Source organism: Phyllostomus discolor, chromosome 9 (assembly GCF_004126475.2).
Source record: "Phyllostomus discolor isolate MPI-MPIP mPhyDis1 chromosome 9, mPhyDis1.pri.v3, whole genome shotgun sequence".
In the NCBI taxonomy this organism is placed as follows: domain Eukaryota; kingdom Metazoa; phylum Chordata; class Mammalia; order Chiroptera; family Phyllostomidae; genus Phyllostomus; species Phyllostomus discolor.
This window is the reverse complement of record NC_040911.2, coordinates 37,669,395-37,692,269: the sequence shown is the minus strand read 5'-3', so window position 1 is coordinate 37,692,269 and position 22,875 is coordinate 37,669,395. Positions and strand designations below refer to the sequence as shown.

Sequence of the window (22,875 nt, the reverse complement as noted above, 5' to 3'; positions counted from 1 at the left end):
CTTCATAAACATGGTCTTCCAACTCCCCCTCAGAGGTACCTGGGCCTTTGCAGATTCCTGCCTCCCCCCAGACTTGCATGATTCTTAAGCACACTAAAGTCAGAACCACCTCTTTCCTGCTTTCATTTTAAACACCAACCTAATCCTTTATTCCTACATCCACTCTTTCCATCCCAGGTCATCACTATCTCCATCCCACTACTCCCCTCAGAGACAAACCTCTCCAGATCAGCATTCGCTGGCTATCACCCCTTTCTCACGTCCAACCCTCGGCAGTATGGCTCTGCCCGCCTAGTCCTGCAGGGATGGTATCCCAGATGGAGTGCCTGTGTCTTCCCCGGGATAAAACGGGGAAACACTTCAGTGCTTTCCTTATCTGACTCACCAGCTACCTGAAAGCCTTTTCACTCAGCTTCGGAGGCAACCCCCTCTCCTTTCTCTTTCTACTGGACTCCCCTGGCAGGCTCTGCTTGTTCTCTTTTACTGATGCCTCTTCCTGGCCTCTATAGATTGGTTTTGCAATTTTCACTTTACGCCCCTGTCTTAGGCCATCCCACCCAATTCCATGGCTTCAAATACCATCTACATTTTTCAACAGCTCATTTCTACCTCTAGCCTAGTCACTCTTCTGGTGAGCGTCAGACCTGTAAATCTGTATCGATGTCCTTCTCCCTAGATTCATGTCCAAAAAGCAGCTCATGGTCTTTGCCCCTTCCCTACCAAACTTCTCAAGCTGCTGTATCTTACAGAATGGTGCCAAAATCCGTCTGTTTATTGAGAATGGGCACCGAAGAATTCCTGATCCCCCCCCCCCTTCCGTCTCCCAGTCCCTTGAATGAGTTCCCATCCATGCCTTCAAATATCAAAGCCATTCAAAAGAGGCTGTCTGACCCGCAATCTAAACTTGGCTTCCGGTTCCACATTCTTCTCGGAGCATTCGTGCTGACCACAGACTCATCTCCTTTGCATTGTAAAGTTTATAGCGCTGCCACAGGCAGGCTCAGTAAACCCTTTGAGAGCGAGGATGAGCCTTCCCTACATCAAGGGTAGCCATGCCCCACGCGAGCAACCGGACCAAGCAAACCTCCCAGGACCTGTCGCAGAGTCTACGCTCTGGAAAACAAGCGCCGCCGCCCGCCCTCCGCGCCGCCCTGGCTTCCGGTCCGAGGCTACCAGCCTCCGCCCCGGGACCCCGCCCTCACGCAAAGAGGAGGAGCTTTTTGCGCGCAGCCCAGCGTCCGTCGCGGGTTTAATCGCGGAGGGCCGCGGGTCACGTGCTGGAGAGCGTGGGGGTGTGGCACCAGGAAGCGGCCTCTGAGCCCGCGGGATCGCAGCCGCCGCCGCCGCTGCCGCCGCCGCCGCCACAGAGGCAGTGACTATAGCCTGGTTCAACTCCTTGCGCCCTCGCGCCGGACGCCGCTCGCTCTGGTCACGCTGGCTTCCACCTCCGGTCCCCCCACTGCCGCCGCCTCCGCGGCGCCCGACATGGGCGAGGAGGACTACTACCTGGAGCTGTGCGAACGGCCGGTGCACTTCGAGAAGGCAACCCCGGTCAACTGCGTCTTTTTTGATGAGGCTAACAAGCAGGTCGGGACGGCCCTCATCCTCCTTCCTCTTGCGCCTGGGCGTGCCCTGCCCGTCGACCCCGGCGCCCCAAGGTCGCCCTGCGCGCACGGGCGGGGCGCGGGGACCCGGCCTGGGGCCTCCCCTAGCGAGCCGGCTCAGCACCCGTGCCAACGCCTTCCTGTTGGGTGGGTCCAGGGACCAGGCTCCACCGTGGCCCGGGCTTTCTTCTCCACAGTGACAGCGGGGTGGACCCCCAGCCCGTGCCACTGACCCGGCGCCCTTTGGCCGGCGTGGCCGGTGTAAGCAGGCGGGTCTTTTACCGGAGCCTTTTCCAGGATTTAGGCATTAAGAGTTGTATTATTCTCGGAATTTTGGACAGAGGGGAAAGCAATGTGGGGAGTGTTGCAGGGTATGCTTAAGCGGCGCGTTTGCAAAACTGGATTAAAACTTAAAGCCTCGAGGTCTTCTGACCCCTTCATGCACAGTTTGGAATGGTAAACTTTTTGGTTCCTACTCTCGTTTCTTATAATTTATCAGAAAACCAAGCATCACAGATTGGTATGTGCCGTGTTGGTCTAGCTGAACCAAGGGTTGGGTGCGTAGGGGTGTTCACTTGTAGATTGGTATACTGCCCAGACCATTAACATTGCTTCTTTTCCCTCCCAGGTGTTTGCTGTTCGATCTGGTGGAGCTACTGGGGTGGTAGTTAAAGGCCCAGATGATAGGAGTCCCATCTCATTTAGGTAACAGAATTAACATTTTCAGAATAATTTCAGCACGTAAATGGCGTTTATCTGTTTCTCATTCAGGAGGTGGTTTTGAAGTTTCGTCCTTTGCATCCCTTAAGAGGTCTGGTGTGTGTGTGTGTGTGTGCGTGTGTGTGTGCGCGCGCGTGCGTGCACATGCAGATACCTGCCCGGTAGGGGGCAGGGGAAGCAGACACTTGCTGTGCAGTTTTCGTGGCACAGACTCTACTTCTGGTCCGAGTGAACATGTGGAGTACTTCCCTGTTGATTTGGGAGCCGTATATTCCCAAGTAGGGCACCTACTTCCTGGTACTTGAAATTAGTAGGTCAGTGCATTATTCATTTGCCCATTTCTTGTTTCTTCCTGGAGGAAAACCTTCACTTCCTCATTAGGCCCAGGTCTTCCCAGAGTGTTCGGAAGGTGGAGATCACTGGGTCAGTGTTTTTCAGGCAATAATGTATATTAACAAAATCCCAGCTTTGACTACTTTAGGTGACTGGGTGTCCCAGTTTACACAAGTGGAATAGCAGCTCCTTTCCCTTCAGAAGTATTGGGTTGGCCAAAAAGTCTGTTTAGTTTTTTTTCATAAAGTAAAAGACACAGTTTTCATTTTCACTAATAACTTTATTGATTTGGATATTATGAGTATGTCAGGTATCTCCTGTTATTGGCTTGTAGTGGGTGGAGGCCAGGGGTGCTGCCAAACATCTTCCAATGCATAAGACAGCCCCACAGCAAAGAATTATTTGGCCAAAATGTAAGTAGTGCCAAGAAGCTTCTCAAACCACTTTGACACTTTCAATCAGTCACAGCACCTTCTCTGTACACTACACACATTTTTTTTTGCATTTCAGTTGTATTTTTACCTTCCTTGAAATAATACAGCATGATGCACTGGAAATGTTGTGTGTCACCTTCCATCTTCAGTATTAAAATGGCTGCACAAAAATTCATAAGTTTTGATAAGTTTTTTAAAAAATGCATGCTGATGTGACAGCTGTCACAGTACAGTCTAACAAAGCTGTTTGAATGAAGTTAAAGACAAGCACTGTTAGAGCCGCTGTATGGAACAAATGTAATGGGCTTTTTGGCTCACCTAATACCTCAATTTGGCTGATAAACTGTCTGGTCACCTTGACTCCTGTGATTACAGAAGGGGAAAGTACGGTATAGGCCTTAGTTCAGTGGTGTCTTTAAAAAAATGTTTACAGTTGGCCCCTGCTGATAGGAAGCAGTTTTTTAGGTAGAAAACGAATCACATCATTTGTTGGGCAGACGCTGTTGCAGGGCCTTCCAGGCGGCAGGCATGTGAAGGCTTTGAGTTAGCCTGGCACCCTTTTGGGGAATGCAGACTTCAGTGTGGGATACAAGTGAGGGGGCACATGTGCTGTGCCAAGTGCTGTACCAAGAATGTGGACACAGGGATGAGGTGTGACATTTATCTTGAGATTGGAGAAGACGTAGCCTTTGAACAAAACTGGAGAGCTTGAATGGGAAAATTCCAGGTGGGGGAGACAGGAGGCCTTCCCAGTGGCGAGAACACCAAGTGTAAAGTGAGCAAGTATGGTGTTTGGGGAACTCCAGATCTGTGTAACTAATGACCAGGTGTCCATGCAAGAAGGGGAGGTGGTGGTGTGGACACTGGCAGGGGTTGGTTGGAACCTTATGTATTCTGCTACGGAATCAGGGCTTTATCTTGTTATTGAAATTTTGTAAGGTGGGCATGGCATGATCGTATTGGTGTTTGGAAAGATCACGCGAGTCGTAGCCTTCAGGCTGAACGGGTTGGGAGCATGTCACAGTGCAGGATACCCCTGAGAGGTGGTTGTAGTCTGAATGAGGCATGGTGAAGACCAGACTGAAGGTAGTGTAGCTGGTATTGCAGTCGCTCGGTGGTCAACGCGAGAGTGAGCCCATGACGGTCCAGATTTGGGGGCTTCGTTGGGTTTGAGGGGGAAGATGCTGAATTTACCCTCTTTTAAAAACATTTTATTTATTGTTAATAGCCTTACTGTGTTGTAATTATTATTAAGTGAACATATTTAACATATGTGTACATCCATGAAACCATCACCATAATGAAGATAATGAACATTCCATATTCCCAAAAGTTTCTTCATGCCCATCTGTAGTCCATCCCTTGATTTTCCTTTGTTTGAGGTGGTTGTGAGACTTCTAGGTGGGACCATCTTGAGCCAGTAAGGTAGCAAATGGGAAAGAGGGCACTAATGTTTCGAAAGCTTTGCTGTGAGAGGGATGGAGAGAGAAGGCAGTGATTGTGGAGGTTACTGTGGGTATTGGAATACCTCAGAAAGATGGTGGGTTTGGTTCCCGACGACTGCAAAAAGTGAGCTGTAATCTCTCTGCTGGTGGAGGGTCTTGCCTTCAATTTGTAAAAAAAAAAAAAAAAAAAAAGCAACAGCTATGAAGCACAATAAAGTGAAGGACAATAAAACAAGGTATACCTGTATATATGTATTTGTCTGAAATAATTCTTAGTTGAAAGTGCATGTGATCTCAATTTCCCATCACTTGTTATCTGCAATACTGTAAATTTTTCCAGCAGTTTATTGCTGATTGGATTTTGTTTTCTGAAAAGAGGTTCTACTGTTAGCTTCAGAAGCATAAGTTTAATTTTAAACTAAGATTTGCTGCTTCCTGAATATTTAACTTGTCTTTTTTCTTCTCACAAAATGATAGAAGCTAGAGTTTAATTCTTAACACATACTCTTTCTTTTTGAAGAATGGAAGACAAAGGAGAAGTGAAGTGCATTAAGTTTTCCTTAGAAAATAAGATATTAGCTGTTCAGAGGACCTCAAAGACTGTGGTAAGATACATCTTTAAATACAGTATAAAGAAAGGGACATCAGAAGTACATTTGGAAGGGAATGAATTGCAAATATCCAGTGTTAAAGGAACCGTTTATTATTTTAATGTCATGAAAGCTATAATTGTGTTGTATTGGGACTTTGGAAGAAAGACATTTGAATTGGTAAATACTTATGACCTTAGTTTGTTATTTTTGACTTAAATTTTAAAAAAAACTAATTTGGAGCCTCGGGCATCTTTTGTATGGATCAATAGCTAGCATCATTGATTGCCTGAGTATATCTTTGGCTACTTTGTGAATGATGTTTACGGGGTAACTCCATTTATTCATTTTTCTTATCTTTGTATGTTTAATCTAATAGGAACAGCCATTCAGAGTTGGAGCAGCCTGTTGGCATTTTAGCCTTATAAATATTCGTCACTGCATTTGTAAAGTAGAGAAAAAGCCGTTGAGAAAGGCAGAATCCTCTTTCCTTCCATCAATATTAATTGCTAAAATTTTTGGAAAGCCTTTTATAAAATGTAGAGCAACTCATTTCTTTGAAATCAACCATTTGGAGAATGAATTTTCAAAATCAGTTTCTAAACCCTAACTGAATATTTGGATTAACTCTTTTTAAGAAATTGAATTGTCAGTCTGCTGCTTTTAAGGAAGCAGATTGGCCAAATTGGCCTTTTTATTTTTCCTGTCTTTGGGTTTTTGTTATTTTTTTATCACTTTTTACATTTAATTGTCTTTTTCTTTTGTCTGTTGTGTGCCAAAGTGGGTCGGTGCCTGATGCAAATTTCTCCTCTTTTTTTCTTTGTTCAGGATTTCTCTAATTTTATCCCAGATAGTTCTCAGCTGGAATACACTCAAGAGTGCAAGGTATGGGCCGTATCCTTTCACAGCTGGTCTGCGTGTAACCGCGTGGGTTATGTTATGGAGGTACCAGGTAGTGTGGTAACTGAGCACAGACTGGAAGACAGACTGCCTTGTGCTCGGAGGTGCTGCCTGTGGGCACTGTGCCTTTGGACAGGTTTTCAGCCTGTTTCTGCGTCTAAAGATGGAGTCGGGAGGATTGAATGGATGGTGGATGGTGCACACCTCACTGTGTCTGCACTTGGTGGCTGCTGTCTTCTTGCTGCCCCTGGGCGGGCACTTCTGGGTCAAACCCTGGATTCCTTTCACAGCTGCCTCTCCGGAGGTTTGTGGAAGGGGAGGTTTTTCCTTTCCTGGTGATGTTTTCTTTTTTTGATTTACCCTTGTCATGTCCTTCCTCTTTCTTTCCCTCAGTGTGGATACTAATCCATATTAATTAGATTTGCTGGGCATAATAAACTAGGCTAGAGAAGGCTCAGCTAAAAGTGGCAATGTGGTATCCTGGAAACTAGCGGAAGCTACTAGTGGATAGGGTATGGCTTTTGGCATCTTCGTAATGGTTTTGCTAAATGGAGTTCAGCGTGGGCTCCTCAATAAGGAAAGGCACATCTGCCAGATAGCTGACCTCTCTGCAGTCATGCGGTTCCTCTGTGTACGGTACAGGTGGCTGCCCTAGCCCTGTCTGCCTTCAGGCTCGGGGCCCCCAAGCCCGTTTTGGTCAACACTCACTGAGAACCTTTAGGTCTTTGTACTTTTATAATGGCAGTTTTCACAGCGTGTTTCACTAAGACAGTGTCAGCTGCCTTTCGGTTCCTAAAGGTAGAAGTTGATACCTGAGTGCCTTTCTGCAAAGCTCAGGCAGTTCCTTCTGTCGGGTTGACTGTAAGAATTAGCTTCAGTGAGCGGTTATAGGTAAAACTCTGGGAACACTGATTTTAAAAAGAAGTTTGATTTATTAGTAAGTAACTTTTATTAAAGACTAATACAGAGTAAACTTTTGAAGAGATTGATATATATGTTTTTGTTATTAATTTTAAAAAATCTATAATTCTTTTCAGACCAAGAATGCCAACATACTAGGATTCTGCTGGACCAGTTCCACTGAAATTGTCTTCATTACAGATCAAGGAATCGAATTTTACCAGGTATCATTTATCCCTTATGTTTGGAGAACAGTCTGTAATAGCATTTTGGTAACTTTGTGAATTCAGCACTAAATAGATATTTTGAGATTCTGGAACTTTAGTCTCTTGGTTGGGTTTTAATTCTTTTTTTCTAATTATAAGTAATACATGTTTTTTATAAAATGTTCAAACATTACCAAGTTATATGGAAAGTAAAAGTTTCCCATAATCCCTAGGAATAATTCATATAAACACTGTGGCCCTGGCTGGTGTGGCTCAGTGGATTGAGCACTGGCCTGCAAACCGAAAGGCCAGTTTGGTTCCCAGTCAGGGCACATGCCTGGGTTGTGGGCAAGGTCCCTGGTTGGGGCCATGTGAGAGGCAAGTGATAGATGTATCTCTTACACATCAATGTTTCTCTCCCTCTCTTTCTCCCTCTCTTCCCCTCTCTAAAAATAAATAAATAAAATCTTTTTAAAAAACCAGTTTGGTGCATATTCCTCTATTTTTTCTATACACAAAGGTTTTGGGTACCTTTGCGACTGCCTTTTTTCGCCTAGCAGTATGTCTTGGACATCTTCCCGCATTTTATTCTGACTGAGTTGTGTTCTACTGTGTGGATGTACTAGTTTATTTAACCAATTCCTTATTGATGAACATTTGGCTTGTTTTCAGTTTTTGCATTTGTAAACAGTCTCCAGGGAACATGCTTGCACTTTTATAAGCACTGTAGGACTCTCCATTTTTCACACCTCTGCCGGAACTGGGTGTTGTCAGTCTGTAGACACTCGTCAGTCTAAGGGGTGGAAAGGCATTCTGTTTTACCTTTTCATCATTAGGGAGGTAAGCACGTTTTCAATTTGTGTGTCATCCATTTGTATTTCCTCTTTAGTGAACTGCCTCTTCATCTTAAAGGAAAATTTTTTATTGTGGTAAAAAACATATTACGAAATTTACCATCTGTTTTTAAGTGTGCATTTCAGTACTGTTTAGTATGTTCACATTGTTGTAAAGCAGGTTTCCAGAACTTTTTCATCTTGCAAAACTGAAACTCCCTGCCCATTAAACAACTCCTCTTTCCTCCCTCCCGCAGCCCCTGGTAACCACCATTTTACTTTATGTTAATTTGGCTAATCTAAGTAACTCATATAAATAGAATCATACAGTAATTATACTTAGTGACTGGCTTATTTCATTTATTATAGGTACTCAAGTTTCATCCATGTTGTAGTATATGTCACAATTTCCTTTTCAAAGCCAAATAATATTCCATTGTTTGTATATACCACATTTTTCCACTCATACATTGATGGACACTTGGGTTGCTTTCACCTTTGGCTCTTGTGAATAATGTGGGTCTGGATGTGGCCGTGTAAGTATCTCTTCAAGATCCTGCTTGAAGAGACCCTTTGTCTTCAGGTCTTTTGGGTGTATGCCCAGAAATGAGACTGTTGGATCGTATGGTAATTGTGTTTTTAATTTTTTTTAGGTATTGTCATACGGTTTTCCATAGCAGTTATGCCATTTTACATTCCCACCAGCAGTGCACCAAGGGTTCCAATTTCTTCACATCCTCACCAGCACTAGTTGTGTTTTTTTTTTTAAAATCAATGATAGCCATCCTTCTGGCTGTGAGATGGTGTCTCATTATGGTTTTCATTGCACTTCTGTGATGATTAGTGATACTGAACATCTTTTCATGGCTTCTTGGCCCTTTGCATGCGCTCTGGAGAAATGTCTTATCAAGTCCTTTGCCCATTTTTTAATTGGCTATGCTATTTTTGTTGTTGAGTTGTTGGAATTCTTTAGATACTCTGGATGCTAACCCTTTAGCAGGTAGATGATTGGCAAATATTTTCTCCCATTCTATAGGCTGCCTTTTCACTCTCTTGATTGTTTACTTGGATGCCCCTGCCTCTTCATCTTTTTATTGAGCTGACCAAAAAGTCTGTTTAGTTTTTTTCTGTAAAATAAAAGACACATTTTTTCATTTTCACCAATAACTTGATTGATCTGGATATTTCGAGTATGTTGGCTATCTCTCAGTATTGGCTTCTAGTGGGTAGAGGCCATGGGTGCTACGAAACATCTTGCAATGCATGAGACAGCCCCACAGCAAAGAATTATTTGGCCAAATGTCAGTAGTACCAAGAAATTTCGCAAACCATTTTTGACACATTTGCTCAGTCACAGCACCTTCTCCGTACACTGCACAAATCTTTTCTTGTGTTTCAGCAGCGTTTTTACCTTTCTTGAAATAATAAAGCATAATGTGCTAAAAATGTTGCGTATCTTGTTCCATCTTCAATATTAAAATGGCTGCACAAAAATGCACCAGTTCTGATAAGTGTTTTAGAAAATTCATGCTGATATGACAGTTGTCACAATACAATCCAAGAAAATTGTTTCAAATGAAGTTAAAGGCAACTAAGCGCTACTAGAGTCATCATGTAGAAAAAAACTACACGAACTTTTTGGCCAGCCCAATGATATGTTCCAACTGCCTGACCTGTTGAGAATGCTTCTGAGATCTCTAAGTGGAGCTAATGTAGGGGATGTTAGGACTCTTTCAGGTTTGAATTCTGTTGACATATAGAAAGCAGTATACTTTAGAATCTATGGATGGAGAAAATACACCTTTGTAAGCAAACCCGAGAAGTTAGTGCTGTAGTGCTTTACTGTAGGGCTGTCATTAAACCTCTGCCATGAGCAGCAGAAGGAAAACAAACTTCACAGTAATCCCACACACAGAGAAATGGAACCACCCATGTGACAGCATGGAAAGGGAAGGGACAGACTGCTTTGGGGAAGGGTTCCGGGGCTGTCGTCTGTAAGGATGTGTTCTGTTCTCTGTAGTGGGAAAGTGTCAGCATCTGGATGGTCTTCAGAACTTCAAGAAGTAAGTTAGGAAAAGTAAATAAAATCACAGCTCCCCCAAACAGGCAAGCAAACAAAAAAATGTTAGAAAGAGAACTCTAGCATATCCCTTTATCATGCCTGCCTTACCAAGAAACTCCTGCTGCCCGACCCAGACTTCCTCGTCAGGTCTCCAGTTTAGTGTTCTGTGAGCTCAGTGTCTTGGGGGCTCTGTACAGTGTTCCTTAATGTAGCAGAACATTTAAAGTGTGTTTAATATTTGCCTTGATTTTTAAAATACTGAGTTTGCATGCAGAGTCTCAAGAACATGTCTGTTAGAAGAAGGGAGCTGCTCCCAGACTCAGTGGGAACTGGAATCGAGGTGGGACCAGCCGAAGGCTAATGCTGCAGGTCAGGCTGAGGCTGGAGTAGTGCTCCGGGGCTGCCAGGCGTCCCCCATGAGTGACAGTGTTGCCGCTTTTTGCTGTTTGGTGGAAGGTGCCTGAGAATGTGCAGCTTCAGACCTGGGTCTTGTGGAGAAATGGCCTGCCCCAGACTGTAACTGTAACTGGTGAGGCAGGTTGTTTCCCCTCTCTGGTCCTTTCTCTTCTATCAGATACTAATATGCCAGCATCTCAGAGTTCTGACGAGAGCGTATGAGCTAAGGTTTGTAAAGCACTGAGCACCAGCATCGATAAGTGGTAGCTGTAATAAATAAAAAATAACTTTTAGTTTAACTTACTGTTTTTTTCTGCTTATTTTTTAAAATTTATATCCTTTTGACATTTTGCTATTATTTAAATGAAGATTCTTTGTCTTGAACTTTGCTTCAGGTATTACCAGAGAAACGAAATCTGAAACTCCTGAAGAGCCAGAATATCAATGTGAATTGGTACATGTACTGTCCTGAGAGCGCTGTGATTCTGCTGTCCACCACAGTCCTTGGAAACGTGCTGCAGCCTTTTTATTTTAGGGTAAGTGTGAGCCTCCTTTTTAAAAAAATTTTTTCCCTTTCTGCCCTGTTCCTTTAACATCTGAAAGTACCACGTACTTCAAAGGGACTTCTTCCAAAGATGATAATCTTGCCACATCTGATCACTAGAGGGCGCAATGTCCTATCCCCACACCTCCAAGAATGACTCATTCTGTGGGGACAGTCCTGTGAGTAAAGCACATAGAGTGTGTATATCCTCGATCATTTTATGTAGGGAATGCAAAACATCAAAGGGGTTTAATAAACTTTTCCTAAAACTTTCTTTCCCCCCAACAGGCTGGCACTATGTCAAAACTGCCCAAGTTTGAGATTGAATTACCAGCTGCGCCTAAATCCACTAAACTGAATCTTTCTGAGAGAGATATTGCGATGGCAACGATGTATGTTTATCTTTTGACAGACTTCCTTTTGTAATTGCTTTTAGTGATACAAGTAGTAGAAGCGCATTGTAAATACTCCAGGGCTGCCCTTTCCTTAGGTAGCCTTGGACCACACAAATAGGGACTTCCCCCTCCTCTTTAGTATGTAGATCTTATGACTATAGATTTTATGAATGCCATCTTCTTGGCATTCTTTTTTGATTTTACTAGTTTTGTGGTCTTAGGAAAGTTTTTTTACCATTCTAATGTAATAAAATGAGAACATTGAACCAATTTATTTCTTGGGTGTATCTTAGTTTTAGAATTTTTCTTGTATTCTGTGAGTTAAAGTTTATCAACTTTTTTTTTGCTAAAATATATTCTAATTGTTCTAAATGAGAACATAGTTTTAAAGTTTTCTTTTTATCTAACAAACATGAAACTGAATTACTTATGTAAGAAGGTATATTTTCAGTTGGGAATGCTAATTTCTTAATTTTTAAGTTTTGTTATGAAAAGTTCAAACACTAAAATAGAAACTAATACAACCCCCCACTATAATTCTAATCAACAGTTATCAAAATTTTGCTTCTAAATTACTTCTGTTCCTTCTATATCCTAATGGTTTCTAAACTTAAAAAACCTTTAGTAGTTACAATGACCCCTACCTCATTTTTTCAAAGGAAATCTGTGGCTTCTTGGTTTAGAAAACGAAACTAGAGCAATCCTGGGCAGAGCGGAGGTGGGACCCACCCCCTTCCCTTGGTCTGCTCCTCACGCCTGTGACAGTTACTAGCACGGTGTTAGCCACTGAAATGAACATGTGCGCGCAGGAACTGTTCTAACCACATTGGTTAGATGAGGCATAAAAGGGAAGAGTGATTATATTTCCCTGTCATTAAGGAATTTATTCACTGTACAAAACTTGGAAAATACAGAAAGTTAGAGGAAAAGAAAATGGGACCTCGCTTATTACTCAAGGATAATTATTAACAACAGCGTGTATTTCTAGTTTTTGGATATTATCTATAAGTTTGTATTTTTCTTCTAAAATATTATGATCAAGCTATAATTAGTTTTGTATCCCCCTTTGCATATACTTTATAATAGGTTTTTTTCCCCACTAACTACACTTGCTTTGCAAAGAATTTCATTGGCTGCCAAATATTGCATTAAGTAACTGTTTCATAATTGACTTAACTGTAGCCTTATAATTCAGCACTGAGAATGGAGGAGTTTCAGACTGCAAGTGTGACATGCCTCTCTGTTCTCTAATCAGCTACGGACAGCTCTATGTTCTCTTCCTGAGGCATCACTCGCGGACCTCCAACAGCGCAGGAGCGGAGGTCGTCCTGTATCATCTACCACGGTACACTTAATGCTCTCTTTCCTCTTCCTTCGGTTTTACATCTAAACCAAAGCTTGTTGACCTATGTTTTGACCTCTTTGCTATCCTACAGAGAAGGTGCCTGTAAAAAGACGCACATACTGAAGTTAAGTCGGACGGGGAAGTTTGCCCTGAATGTGGTGGATAACCTGGTGGTCGTTCATCATCAGGACACAGAGGTGTGAGCCGTGTGTGGTTGTCTGGTCTGCATTAGCACAAGTCAGGGTTGCTTAAAAGAGTTGTGAAGATCGGCAAAACATTCTGAGCACAGACTAGAAAGTGCTTTTTAATGCTGAAGGTTTTGGAATTCTAGATAAAAATGGGTTTGGTATTTTAGATGGCTTAGAAAAAACAGTGATTTCATATCAGTTGATTAAAGATAATTAAAAACTATTTCAGATAATAACATATGAGGAGATTTGACTTGGAGCAATTATGTGGTTGAATCAACTAAACTGGGAATTCCCTGCAGAGCCACCGTGTTACATGGGCTCTGTACTTCCTTTGTGAGTGCAGGTGATAATGGCTTTGAGGCTCTGTGGCCCAAGAGAAAGAACTAGGATGGCAGTAGACAAGCTACTTCTCTGCCGTGTGTCTGTAGGAGGGGGGTGACGCCCATGTCTCTGACTAATGAAAATGTTGTCACTGAAAAAGATCTGCTTAAATCACTTAGAGCCCTTTAAAGGAAGCATGTTGTAAACGTCAGGAATATTTGTTAGAGTATATAAAAATGTAAAAGAAAGTTGTAATGTCATGCCAAATTATTCCTCAAGGAAGAACTAGACAGTAGGGATGGGAAGCAAAGAGACTTTTTAAACAAACCTGAAATAGCAAGATACGAGGTAATGAAAGTGTTGAACTGACCTGTGATCTGTGCCGGCTTCAGAGTCTGATCTGTTTGTCCACCCCAGACGTCAGTCATATTTGATATCAAGTTAAGGGGAGAGTCCGACGGCACCGTCACCTTCCATCACCCAGTGCTGCCTGCTCGATCGATTCAGCCCTATCAGATCCCCATGGCAGGTAAAGGGGAGTCACTGTGTTGTTGGGGGTCACGACGTTCAAAATGGGACTGAGGAGGATGTGCCGAGGGTCCCGGATCTGTTTGCTTTTGGGAGTGGCTGTTCTTTTTAAAATATTTTTAACCAGTTCTATCAGCTAAAATTGTGTTGTTGTGAAACATGTTTTATAAGATAAATGGATCTTCTTCTTAAGAAAAGAATGATTTCTGTTCTCTGAGCTTTAAAATGGAGAGTTGTGATTACCCATTGAAGCTGAAAGCTTTTTAAATGTTGAATAAGCCCGTGACATTTTGTGATGACCTGTGCTCTAGCCCTGAGATTAAATTTGGCCACTGTGGCTATTAGAATGTGGGGTCACTTTTCCTTATCTTTCTTATGTTTTATGTCATAGTTATGATAAATATGCCTTCTCTCCTGACTGATCGATGGTCACAGTAAGTATTTAAGGCTGTGGTTCTCAGATTTTTTTTTTAAGAGTTTAAAGTGAAAGCGTTTATTGGTGAAGTAGTGGCTCAGAGGGAAGGCTACTCCACAGGCAGAGCATCCTCACAGGTTGTTCCAGATCAGTTCTAGCTGAAGAGGTGCAAGTGGGAAGTTTGAGAAGGAAGGTCAGGATTTCAGGAAAGGGGGAAGAAACCATTTAATTCCTTTAGCTTGTGCCTAGTCGATTTCAGATAATATCCAGCTCTCTCTTAAAGGAGATTGTAGTGCAGAATAAGTTAGTTGAAGTTTCAGTGTGTAAACCATAAAAGGTACACATCGGAACTTCAGTAGCAATGTATTCATCTTAAAGGGAATGGTCAGATAGCATTGGTGGGTTGGCCCGGCCCGCAGTCAGGATGCCCTTGTACCTGTCACAGAGACAATGCGGAGCAGGCTGCAGGTGATGGTTCAGCAGGAGCACCGCCTCTGGCCTGCCCTTCCAGGCTTGTTGGGTCAGCCAGAAGCTTCGTAACTCCCTGGCAGAGCTTGTAAGGAAGGAGGTAGTTCCCACGTTTGGATTGGCCTTTTCACCTTCTGTGTTTTTTTTCCAGCTCCTTTTTTCCTCAGTAATAATACTAGCATTACTGGCGTGCTTAGTTTTATTGCAGTGGGCTTTATTGCGCTTAATGGGTGTTGCACTTTTTTTTTCCCCTAAAATTGAAGGCAAGGCCTTCCAGCGGCAGAAAGATTACCACTTGCTTCCTGCTACCCCCCAACTTGTTTCCTTCCCGCTCCCCTCCACCCGGCAGAGGTGGGGGGAGACTTGGGAATCAGACCTATGATATGTTGGAGGTATGCCTGTAAAATAATAGATTGTATCAGGTGTTTTACCTTGTATCTGCTGCTTGCTTGTCATTAAGGTAACTGCTGGTGAATTGGGAGAAAAATAACTCTTAAACATTTAAAACTCTTATTGTTTAGGACAAGTTAGAAGGCAGTCAGATTCTAAGTGGTTAGTTATAATAAAGCTAATGCCAGGTATGGTCAAAATTATGTCCAAGGCTAAGATTAATACAAATTTCAGGAGTCCATCGAATCTCTGGGCTTCTACATTGTGGGCTGGTAAAGCATATATTAAGGTTAATGCCTTTTTGTTTTGTGTTACCTGCTAGACTGTAAGCCCCTTGCAGGCTTGTAGCATCTTTGTGTCTGGCCCGCCCTGCGCATTCAGCAGCTCTGGGGAGTGCCAGTGGCCCTCATTTCTCCCCCTGTTTTTGGCCTCTTTGACCCCTGGTTCTCACTGACTCCACATTAGGACCACCTAGGGGCTTTAAAAACCAGAGCCATGTGGCTCTCACCGGAGAGCATTTCAGACTGTGATGGGCAGCCAGCGTTGGGTTCCACACCTAAAACCTCTGCTGTTAGGTTCCAAATGCAAGTGTTCTTTGCCCCAGCTTATCTGAGGGGCTCCTTTCTTCTTCAGCTTTCTTCTCCCACCTTTTCCAACCAGCTGATTAAAACCGGTGTTTTGATTGTACCTGGGTAGTTGGAACAGAACTGAGGATCATATTTCCTTTACAGGGCTGCGTTTCTCAAGTTCACTGTAGGCTGCCTGCCTGACACGTGACTGTTCTGGGAGTTACGCGTCCCTGTCATGAGGGCTGCTGCTCTGCTTCCCAGACCAGGGCTCTGTGCCTGGAGCCACTGCTGTGTGCAGTGGAGAACTGCACTCATTATTTAATTATGTAAATTCTGTAACTGAGCTAATTAAACCACAACACTTGTATTTGAAATATTCTCAGTGAATTATCTGAGTATTTAATTTTGAATCATCCAGGTACATTACCTAGTTCTTTGATGTGTGTGTGTAAATGATGATGACTCATCTTTGGTCACCAGAAACAACACTGAATAACATGCTTTCTTCTTTTGGGGAGGATGGTTTCTTGGCTTGTTCTCAACTTCCTGTTTCCTCCCTGTGCGCTGTCAGCGGGACATCCCAGTTCACTTCTTCCTTGTTCAACTGCAGCTGGATAAACATTTACTGAAGGGTGTAAAAAAGTATTACATTTCACAGCTTAAGTACTAGTATTGGCAGCATTTCTGGTTGCATCCTCAGTCGTTGTACATTTATGTTTTCTTCATTGTAGGTCCTGCTTCTGTGACCAGCCAGTCTCCGGTCCCGTGTAAGCTCTGTATCCTTGACAAAGGCCTTGGTGCTGTGCACAGAGGGCAGCGGTTGCCCCTCACCCTGGTGTCTGAGAGGCTCCCGAAGCCCTGCCCTCAGGAGCCAAAGGGGGAGGTTTCCTAACCACGGAGGGGCGGGCGTTTGGAGCAGCCTCAGCACATGGGCAGAGGCAAGTGCTAATTGGAGCTGGGTTTGCCTTTTGTTTTCATCTCTTCTGGTTTAGAATTTCCTATAACAGGTAGATTCTTCATCCTGGATTGTCTTTCAACCTGACATCATTATCAGCGCAAGCCAAGGTGGGTCGGAGGGGATGACTGTCATGTTAGAGAAAAAGTAGTGCTTGTTGACTTTGGATGACGTTGGTAGCCAGTGATGTTTTCAAGGTGAATCTCTGGGAAATGACCTCTCCTTTCAACCTGGGAGTGGGATTATTTTTCACTTTATCCTCTTTTCTCTACTATGTGTATATTTTATCATGAACATATACTAATACTACTTTTATAATTAAAACAACTAAGAATTACAGTCCCCCTGCTTTAGACTACGTCATGTCTGTCCATTCTGAAAAGGCAGACCCCACAGCACTGGAAGCAGGGCCCCCTTCTTGTCCCCGGCCAGCACACCCACTTGTGCCTGCACCCCTTTCTGTTCTGCATGTGCCTGGGGCCGTGCTCCCGTTCGCACTGTGCTAGGGAGGCCTCCCTTGGGATTTGAGTTGTTTCTTGCTTGGTGATCCTCTAATGCCTTGCATCTTTCTCTGTTAGAGTGCTTTCCACGTTAGTCTTTAGCCACCTGAGTATTTTCCTGTCTTGCCCCCAGGGATTCTTAAGGAATCACTCCTAATGACCTAGGCAGCACCCACAGTCTATAATGAATTCACTTCTCTCCTGTCCACCCAGAATGGTACAAGCTCTGTACCAGCCATGGGAGAATTGAGAAAGGAATTGAGAAAGGAATCACTCACATCATTCTTAGTGTACCATTTAATTCTCTTGTGGATCCCCAGCGGAGAAAGGTGTCTGCATACCTGGCAGTGTGGGTGTTCAGGAAATTCCTGGATTGATGAATGGATGAACTATGAAATTCCTTTGGAATAACTTTTGACTAATGAGCCAGGGCAGGAGAGACAGGAGTACAGTACTGAAGTTAATGCCACATGTTAACATCTTTTCCACCTTTAAGGATAAAAGGGGGCTAAGTGTGGGGAAGGAGCTGCTCTGAGTTGATTTAAGAGCTTGTTGCCCCCATACTTAGGGAGATACCCATTGATACACCTCTGAATGAGAGGGTTACTTCAGCCGGGCACACAGTAATTTGGCCGTCCGTCCTTCTGTTGTCAGGCAGGTCCTGAATGTCCTAGACTATGCTTTGATTTGCAAGAAAAAGCCATTGACTACTTTGCAGTACTTTTGGGCTTTTGTTCTGGTTTGAGTCATATGATTACATTTCCTGTCTCTTAAATCCAGGTTACCTCTGGAACCTCCAAGTGAAACTTCAGCCCATAGTGAACCTCTTGCCAGATAAAGGAAGACTGATGGACTTCCTTCTGCAGCGAAAGGAATGCAAGCTGGTCATCCTGTCTGTCTGTTCACAGAGTGAGTGGATAAACCCTTTCCCGTTGGTCTGACTCGAGCAGGTACTGCCTAACACCTTTCACTGGGAGCTGGGATGCCTTTTTGTGTCTGGTCTGTAGCCCCATTCTTCATTTAAAGCTTGGGTTATATAAGCCTCTGGAAAGGCTAATAAACATAAAAATGACTTGTAGGGACTTTGGTAGAAAAGACTAAATAGTAAGTAGGATGGTTCCAGGTAAAAGCAAACTTGAACCTGGGCACACATGAGGGTCAGGCCTACCATCCGTAGTTTTAAAACGTTTTTCAGAATCCAAGCCACTGACTGAGACTCTTCTAGGGATATGTCATAGCTCCTGTTTTCAAGTAACCAGAAAGGGCCAGTGAGTTGTGGGCTTCAGGTCTCTAAACGAGAACCATGTCTGTGAATGCCCTTTGAAGGTATATATTTGCACTGCTGAGTAGCCTTTTGGGTTTAGTTTTTTTATCATAGTGACAAGCTCTGAAGTTGACGTGGTTGGTTGACCTCTGCCAACGTTGATTCTTTCCAGTGCTGAGTGAGGCAGACAGAGCAGCACTGCCTGTGATAGCCACTGTTTTTGACAAACTCAGTCATGAGTATAAAAAGTACCTGGATGCTGAGCAGAGTTATATGATGGTAAGTTACATGTCCCTCCCTACCCCTGTGTGTTTCTAAGTAATTTTCATTCATGATTCTGATGGGATGTGGCCATAGTGGGGAGCAGTACAATCAGAGTCCGAGCATCCAGCTTGAGGCTGCATCTCACTAAATGCCTTCACCCTTTGTTTGTTTGTTTGTTTGTTGTTAATGTTCGATCTTACGTGTAGATATATCCTTGGTCTTACCTTTTTATAGATGAAACTGGTCTCATCTTTGCATTGTTTTTATACATGATTCTGCCAACTCAGAACCTACACTTAATTAGAAATAGAATCACTTGTCTTTTCTTCTTTCCTGTTAGGATGTAATGGCTATAAAAATAAGACTTATCATGGAATTTAGTCAGTATCCTATCAGCGATGATTAAATATTTGCACTGTGCTTTCATACAGGGGGCTCACATGTTTGTTGTGAAGGGCTAGGGAACCCTAACATGGCTTATTACGAGGTTTGCTGTAATGTTACTGCGTCCTATCATCTGAAGCTAGAAAGAAAAAGTTTAGGACAAGTGGAATGACTTAAAGGATCTGATTACCTAAAGCTAAAAATGGAAGTGGTTTTAAACAACAACAAAAAATCCAGAGCTCCCCTCACCTGCAGCTACTCGAGGATAACAGGACCGATGCAGGTTGCCAAAGGTGGCTGGTGACCTTGGAGCCCATGGGTCCTTGCCTTCTGTCAGACGTGGTTCAGGGAAGTGGGAAGGCTGAGCTCTCCTAGATCCTTCTCTCAGTCCTGCTGCTTGTGTACTGGGCTTGGGTATCAATAGGTCTGATCCCAAATGGCAGTTTCTGTGTGTCCCTTCTCTGTGGCTGTTAGGTTTCATAAACCCTTGCCAGTGAAGAGTGTGGTCCACCATCTGCAACACTGGAGCACCTGGCGCTTCTTAGAAATGGGGGTTTCTCAGGCCACCCCGACAGCACCCGCAGAATCTGCATTGAATCTCAACTGCTTCAGAAGTTAGGTGAAGTAGTCAGGATCCTCTCAGAGCTCTCCTATTCAATAATATTTGGGGAGCCTTACTTACACCTTTAAAAAAAAATCTAGATACAGACTCATCATACAAGTGTTCGAGTAATGTAGGATCAAGGCTTCATAAAACAAAGATACAGCAAGCCATTTCGTTTTATTAGATAACAAAAGCCAGATAGTCTGTGGTTAATAAAATTAAGAGAGTTACTTTTAAGAGGTTAAAAACAGTGTGATGTCCCTTAAGAGGAAACTATGACTTAGGCTTTTTAGTTCCATCCAACATGAACATTCTTTTCAAGATGATCAGCTCTTGGCTTTCTATTCCTAGACTCTTTCCCACAGAGCACAGGAAAAATAGCTTTGTCTAAGTTGTGAAATAAGTGTCATGCCTGCTCAGATTTGAGGTTCACAGTATCTAGAAATTGAGTCTTTTTGGATTTACTGCGAACGCAGCGTTGCCGAGAAGATGACTAAGATCACACTGATATTTCTTGCCCAGGCGGTGGAAGCGGGGCAGAGCCGGAGCAGCCCGCTCCTCAGAAGGCCAGCGCGGACCCAGGCTGTGGTGGACCAGTCTGACATGTACACCCATGTCCTGTCGGCATTCACAGAAAAGAAGGCAAGTGATGGCCGGAAGAGTCTCAAAACAAAGCTCATTTGAGGGGAATTCAGGAAAACTAGAATTGAATAATAGGATTACTTTGGGTGAGGATCTAGTTCTGATAATATGGGGGAGGTTTTGGGGGGATTTGTGCAAAACCAGGCAAACAGCATGGGGCCAATTTAAAAAGGAGGAAAAGGGGGAGGGGGAGAAGTAAGGTATTACATGTAAGCTCCTTTGATGGTTCTAAGACCACTTTTGTTTTCTGCGTAGGAGATGCCTCATAAATTTGTGATAGCTGTCCTGATGGAATATATTCGCTCTCTCAACCAGTTTCAGATTCCCGTACAGGTACCTTCCAATCAGTATTGTGGTCCCAAGATAGAGGAGCAGAGAATGTTTTTAAAAAGTAACAGCACTGACAGTATCTCAACTAAGTTGACTATGTGTTATATGCTGAAAGGGTCTGCCAGCCTGACTTGAGTTCTGAGCGGCTTTTCTGACATTGCCGTGTTGTTCTTAGTTAGAGTAGGTGGTCTTACGTCCAGGGGCTTCTTTCACCTGCACACTGACCCACTTCTCTTAATAACGGGAACTTTGACTCGTCCGTTAGAGGAGCTGCAGTCCTCGACAGACCCAGCTGCCAGTCTGTTGTAGTTGAGCGGTTTGAAAACGCCTTTCCTTCTGTCTGTCCTCAGCATTACCTGCACGAACTTGTCATCAAGACACTTGTCCAGCACAACCTCTTTTATATGCTGCATCAGTTCTTGCAGTACCACGTCCTTAGTGACTCAAAGCCTTTGGTAGGTGTTGCCAGATTTTTGCCTCTGTGATTAAAAACTTAACAGTTTACCCTTCCCACATCTTACGCTGAACAGTCTGAAAATCTATCTTTCAGGCCTGTTTGTTGTTGTCTCTAGAGAGTTTTTATCCTCCCGCTCATCAGCTGTCTCTGGATATGCTGAAGGTAAGGTGCGGCCAAGTTTCCAGCTGAACAAATATCTGTTCCTGTTGCTTGCGTTTATCTGGACTTTTCTCTTTCTAGCGACTTTCGACAGCAAATGATGAAATAGTAGAGGTTCTTCTTTCCAAACACCAAGTGTTAGCTGCCTTGAGGTTCATCCGGGGCATTGGTGGCCATGACAACATTTCTGCACGAAAATTCTTAGATGCTGCAAAGCAGACTGAAGACAACATGCTTTTCTACACCATATTCCGGTTTTTTGAACAGCGAAACCAGCGTTTGCGAGGGAACCCTAATTTCACACCAGGTGAGGATGTGGCAGCAGTGAAGAGACCTGGAGCAACTGCAGACTCGGTAGCAACAGGACACTGGCAGCTGGTGGAAGGGAAGCCTTTTGGTTAGGAGGACCACTGACTTCAGTTTTTAAAGGAAAGTCATAACAGCCTGCCTAACCCTTAGCCTGTTATTTGTAGTATGAGTGAAGTCAGTGTGTTAGTGGATCTGAATTACACTTTGGAAGTTGAAGTGTTTGGGGAGGAGAAACATATTCAGGGCCAATGTAGACAGTCTGAACAGCTTATATGTCTGACAGCGGCTCTTGGAATGTCCCTTTTTGAAGATTTAGGAACTGGTGGCCAAGGGTTTTAAATAGCCTGGGGCTTGTTAATATTTTAGGTTTAGGACAGAAACATTGGCAAATCACTCTTATTCCCAGAGTTATGAAATCTTAAGGATGGGGAAGGAACATAGAATTTTATTTCAGGTCTACCAACTTCTTCTAGCTTACTGTACAGTGTCAGGGGCCCGTAGTACAGTGACAGGTTAGCTGTTCCACTTGTCTCTCGGGGCAGATGGGGGTTTGCCAGGGGTCGGGAGGGTGCCTGAGCAGTTTTGCAATGGCATGAGCTATGTAAATAGAAAGGATAACTCAAAAGCTTAGGAAAACAAAATATTTTATGAAAGAAAATAAGTTAAAACCCATCATACACATCTATGAGCTGCAGAGTGTTCATTCTCTCCTTCTTTTTGTGCCACGTCTAATGGAGTACATCCGTTTTCCTTTGTAGGGGAACACTGTGAAGAACACGTTGCTTTTTTCAAACAGGTTTTTGGAGACCAAGCTCTAATGAGGCCTACAACGTTCTGAAATCACTTGCTAGCTTTTTTATATATATAAAAAATGTGTACAAAGTTAATTTATTGCATTAATAAAGCTCTTTGAACTACAAAATGTTATAATAAAGTGTATCTGCAACATCCCGAAATGTCACTAAAAATATGGTATAGAATTCATGAGATGGCTTACTCCTAAAAAAAGGAGAAACATTGCACTGATTGGCCTTCAAAAAAGTGCCAGCAGGTTACACCCGCAGGGTCCTCGTGTCAGCCTTCTGCTTGCTGAAGAACTAGGTTTCATTCCTGGAGAACTGGAGGACGCTTCAGTGTCCTGGGCTGCCTTCAGGTTTAGTAACAGTGCTTTACAAGTCAGTTGCATTCCTGAGTTTTCTAGTCAAAGCTGCCGCTCTGGTAACACCCAGTGTTCAGCTCACCCTTGACCATGCAACAGCTGTCCACAGATGACTGGCCTGCAGACACAGTTCCAAGTCCCCCAACCCTCTAAGGGGGTTAGAAATTTAGGAGTTGTTCTCTCTCTGTGCCTTTATATCGCTCTTGAGCGGCCAGATATTTGGCTTTATTTATTGATGGTCCTGTGAAGGATAAAAGGA

General features: G+C 43.5%; 2 protein-coding genes and 1 long non-coding RNA gene across 3 annotated transcripts in view; 1 reads left to right on the top strand and 2 right to left on the bottom strand.

Annotated features, from left to right (window-relative positions):
- The first annotated feature begins 1,263 nt into the window (after positions 1-1,263).
- On the top strand, positions 1,264-22,457 carry RMC1 (regulator of MON1-CCZ1). Its single transcript, XM_028523854.2, has 20 exons — positions 1,264-1,587; positions 2,233-2,309; positions 5,057-5,141; positions 5,955-6,011; positions 7,064-7,150; positions 10,819-10,959; positions 11,256-11,359; positions 12,618-12,707; positions 12,799-12,904; positions 13,637-13,748; positions 16,321-16,365; positions 16,601-16,654; positions 17,825-17,953; positions 18,481-18,587; positions 20,083-20,202; positions 20,458-20,535; positions 20,883-20,987; positions 21,083-21,151; positions 21,230-21,455; positions 22,216-22,457. Exons 1-20 carry the CDS (start codon positions 1,486-1,488, stop codon positions 22,293-22,295), a joined length of 1,974 nt encoding a protein of 657 aa, XP_028379655.1. The 5' UTR covers positions 1,264-1,485; the 3' UTR covers positions 22,296-22,457.
- LOC118496697 lies at positions 2,930-9,647 on the bottom strand. The gene is made up of 2 exons (XR_004899254.1): positions 9,377-9,647; positions 2,930-3,179 (listed from the first exon to the last, which is right to left on the bottom strand). It is a non-coding gene; the product is annotated as an uncharacterized LOC118496697 (long non-coding RNA).
- NPC1 (NPC intracellular cholesterol transporter 1) overlaps positions 22,317-22,875 on the bottom strand; it is a 44,031-nt gene continuing 43,472 nt past the window's right edge. Inside the window, 1 exon segment of the mRNA XM_036009442.1 lies at positions 22,317-22,857. Within this exon segment, the coding sequence (XP_035865335.1) occupies positions 22,775-22,857 (83 nt within the window). The 3' untranslated portion in view covers positions 22,317-22,774.

Coding starts and splice junctions, on each gene's coding strand:
- RMC1 (XM_028523854.2), top strand. CDS start 1,486: ATGGGCGAGGAGGACTACTACCTGGAGCTGTGCGAACGGCCGGTGCAC. Junction 1,588..2,232: donor TTGATGAGGCTAACAAGCAG/GTCGGGACGGCC, acceptor TTTCCCTCCCAG/GTGTTTGCTGTTCGATCTGG. Junction 6,012..7,063: donor AATACACTCAAGAGTGCAAG/GTATGGGCCGTA, acceptor AATTCTTTTCAG/ACCAAGAATGCCAACATACT.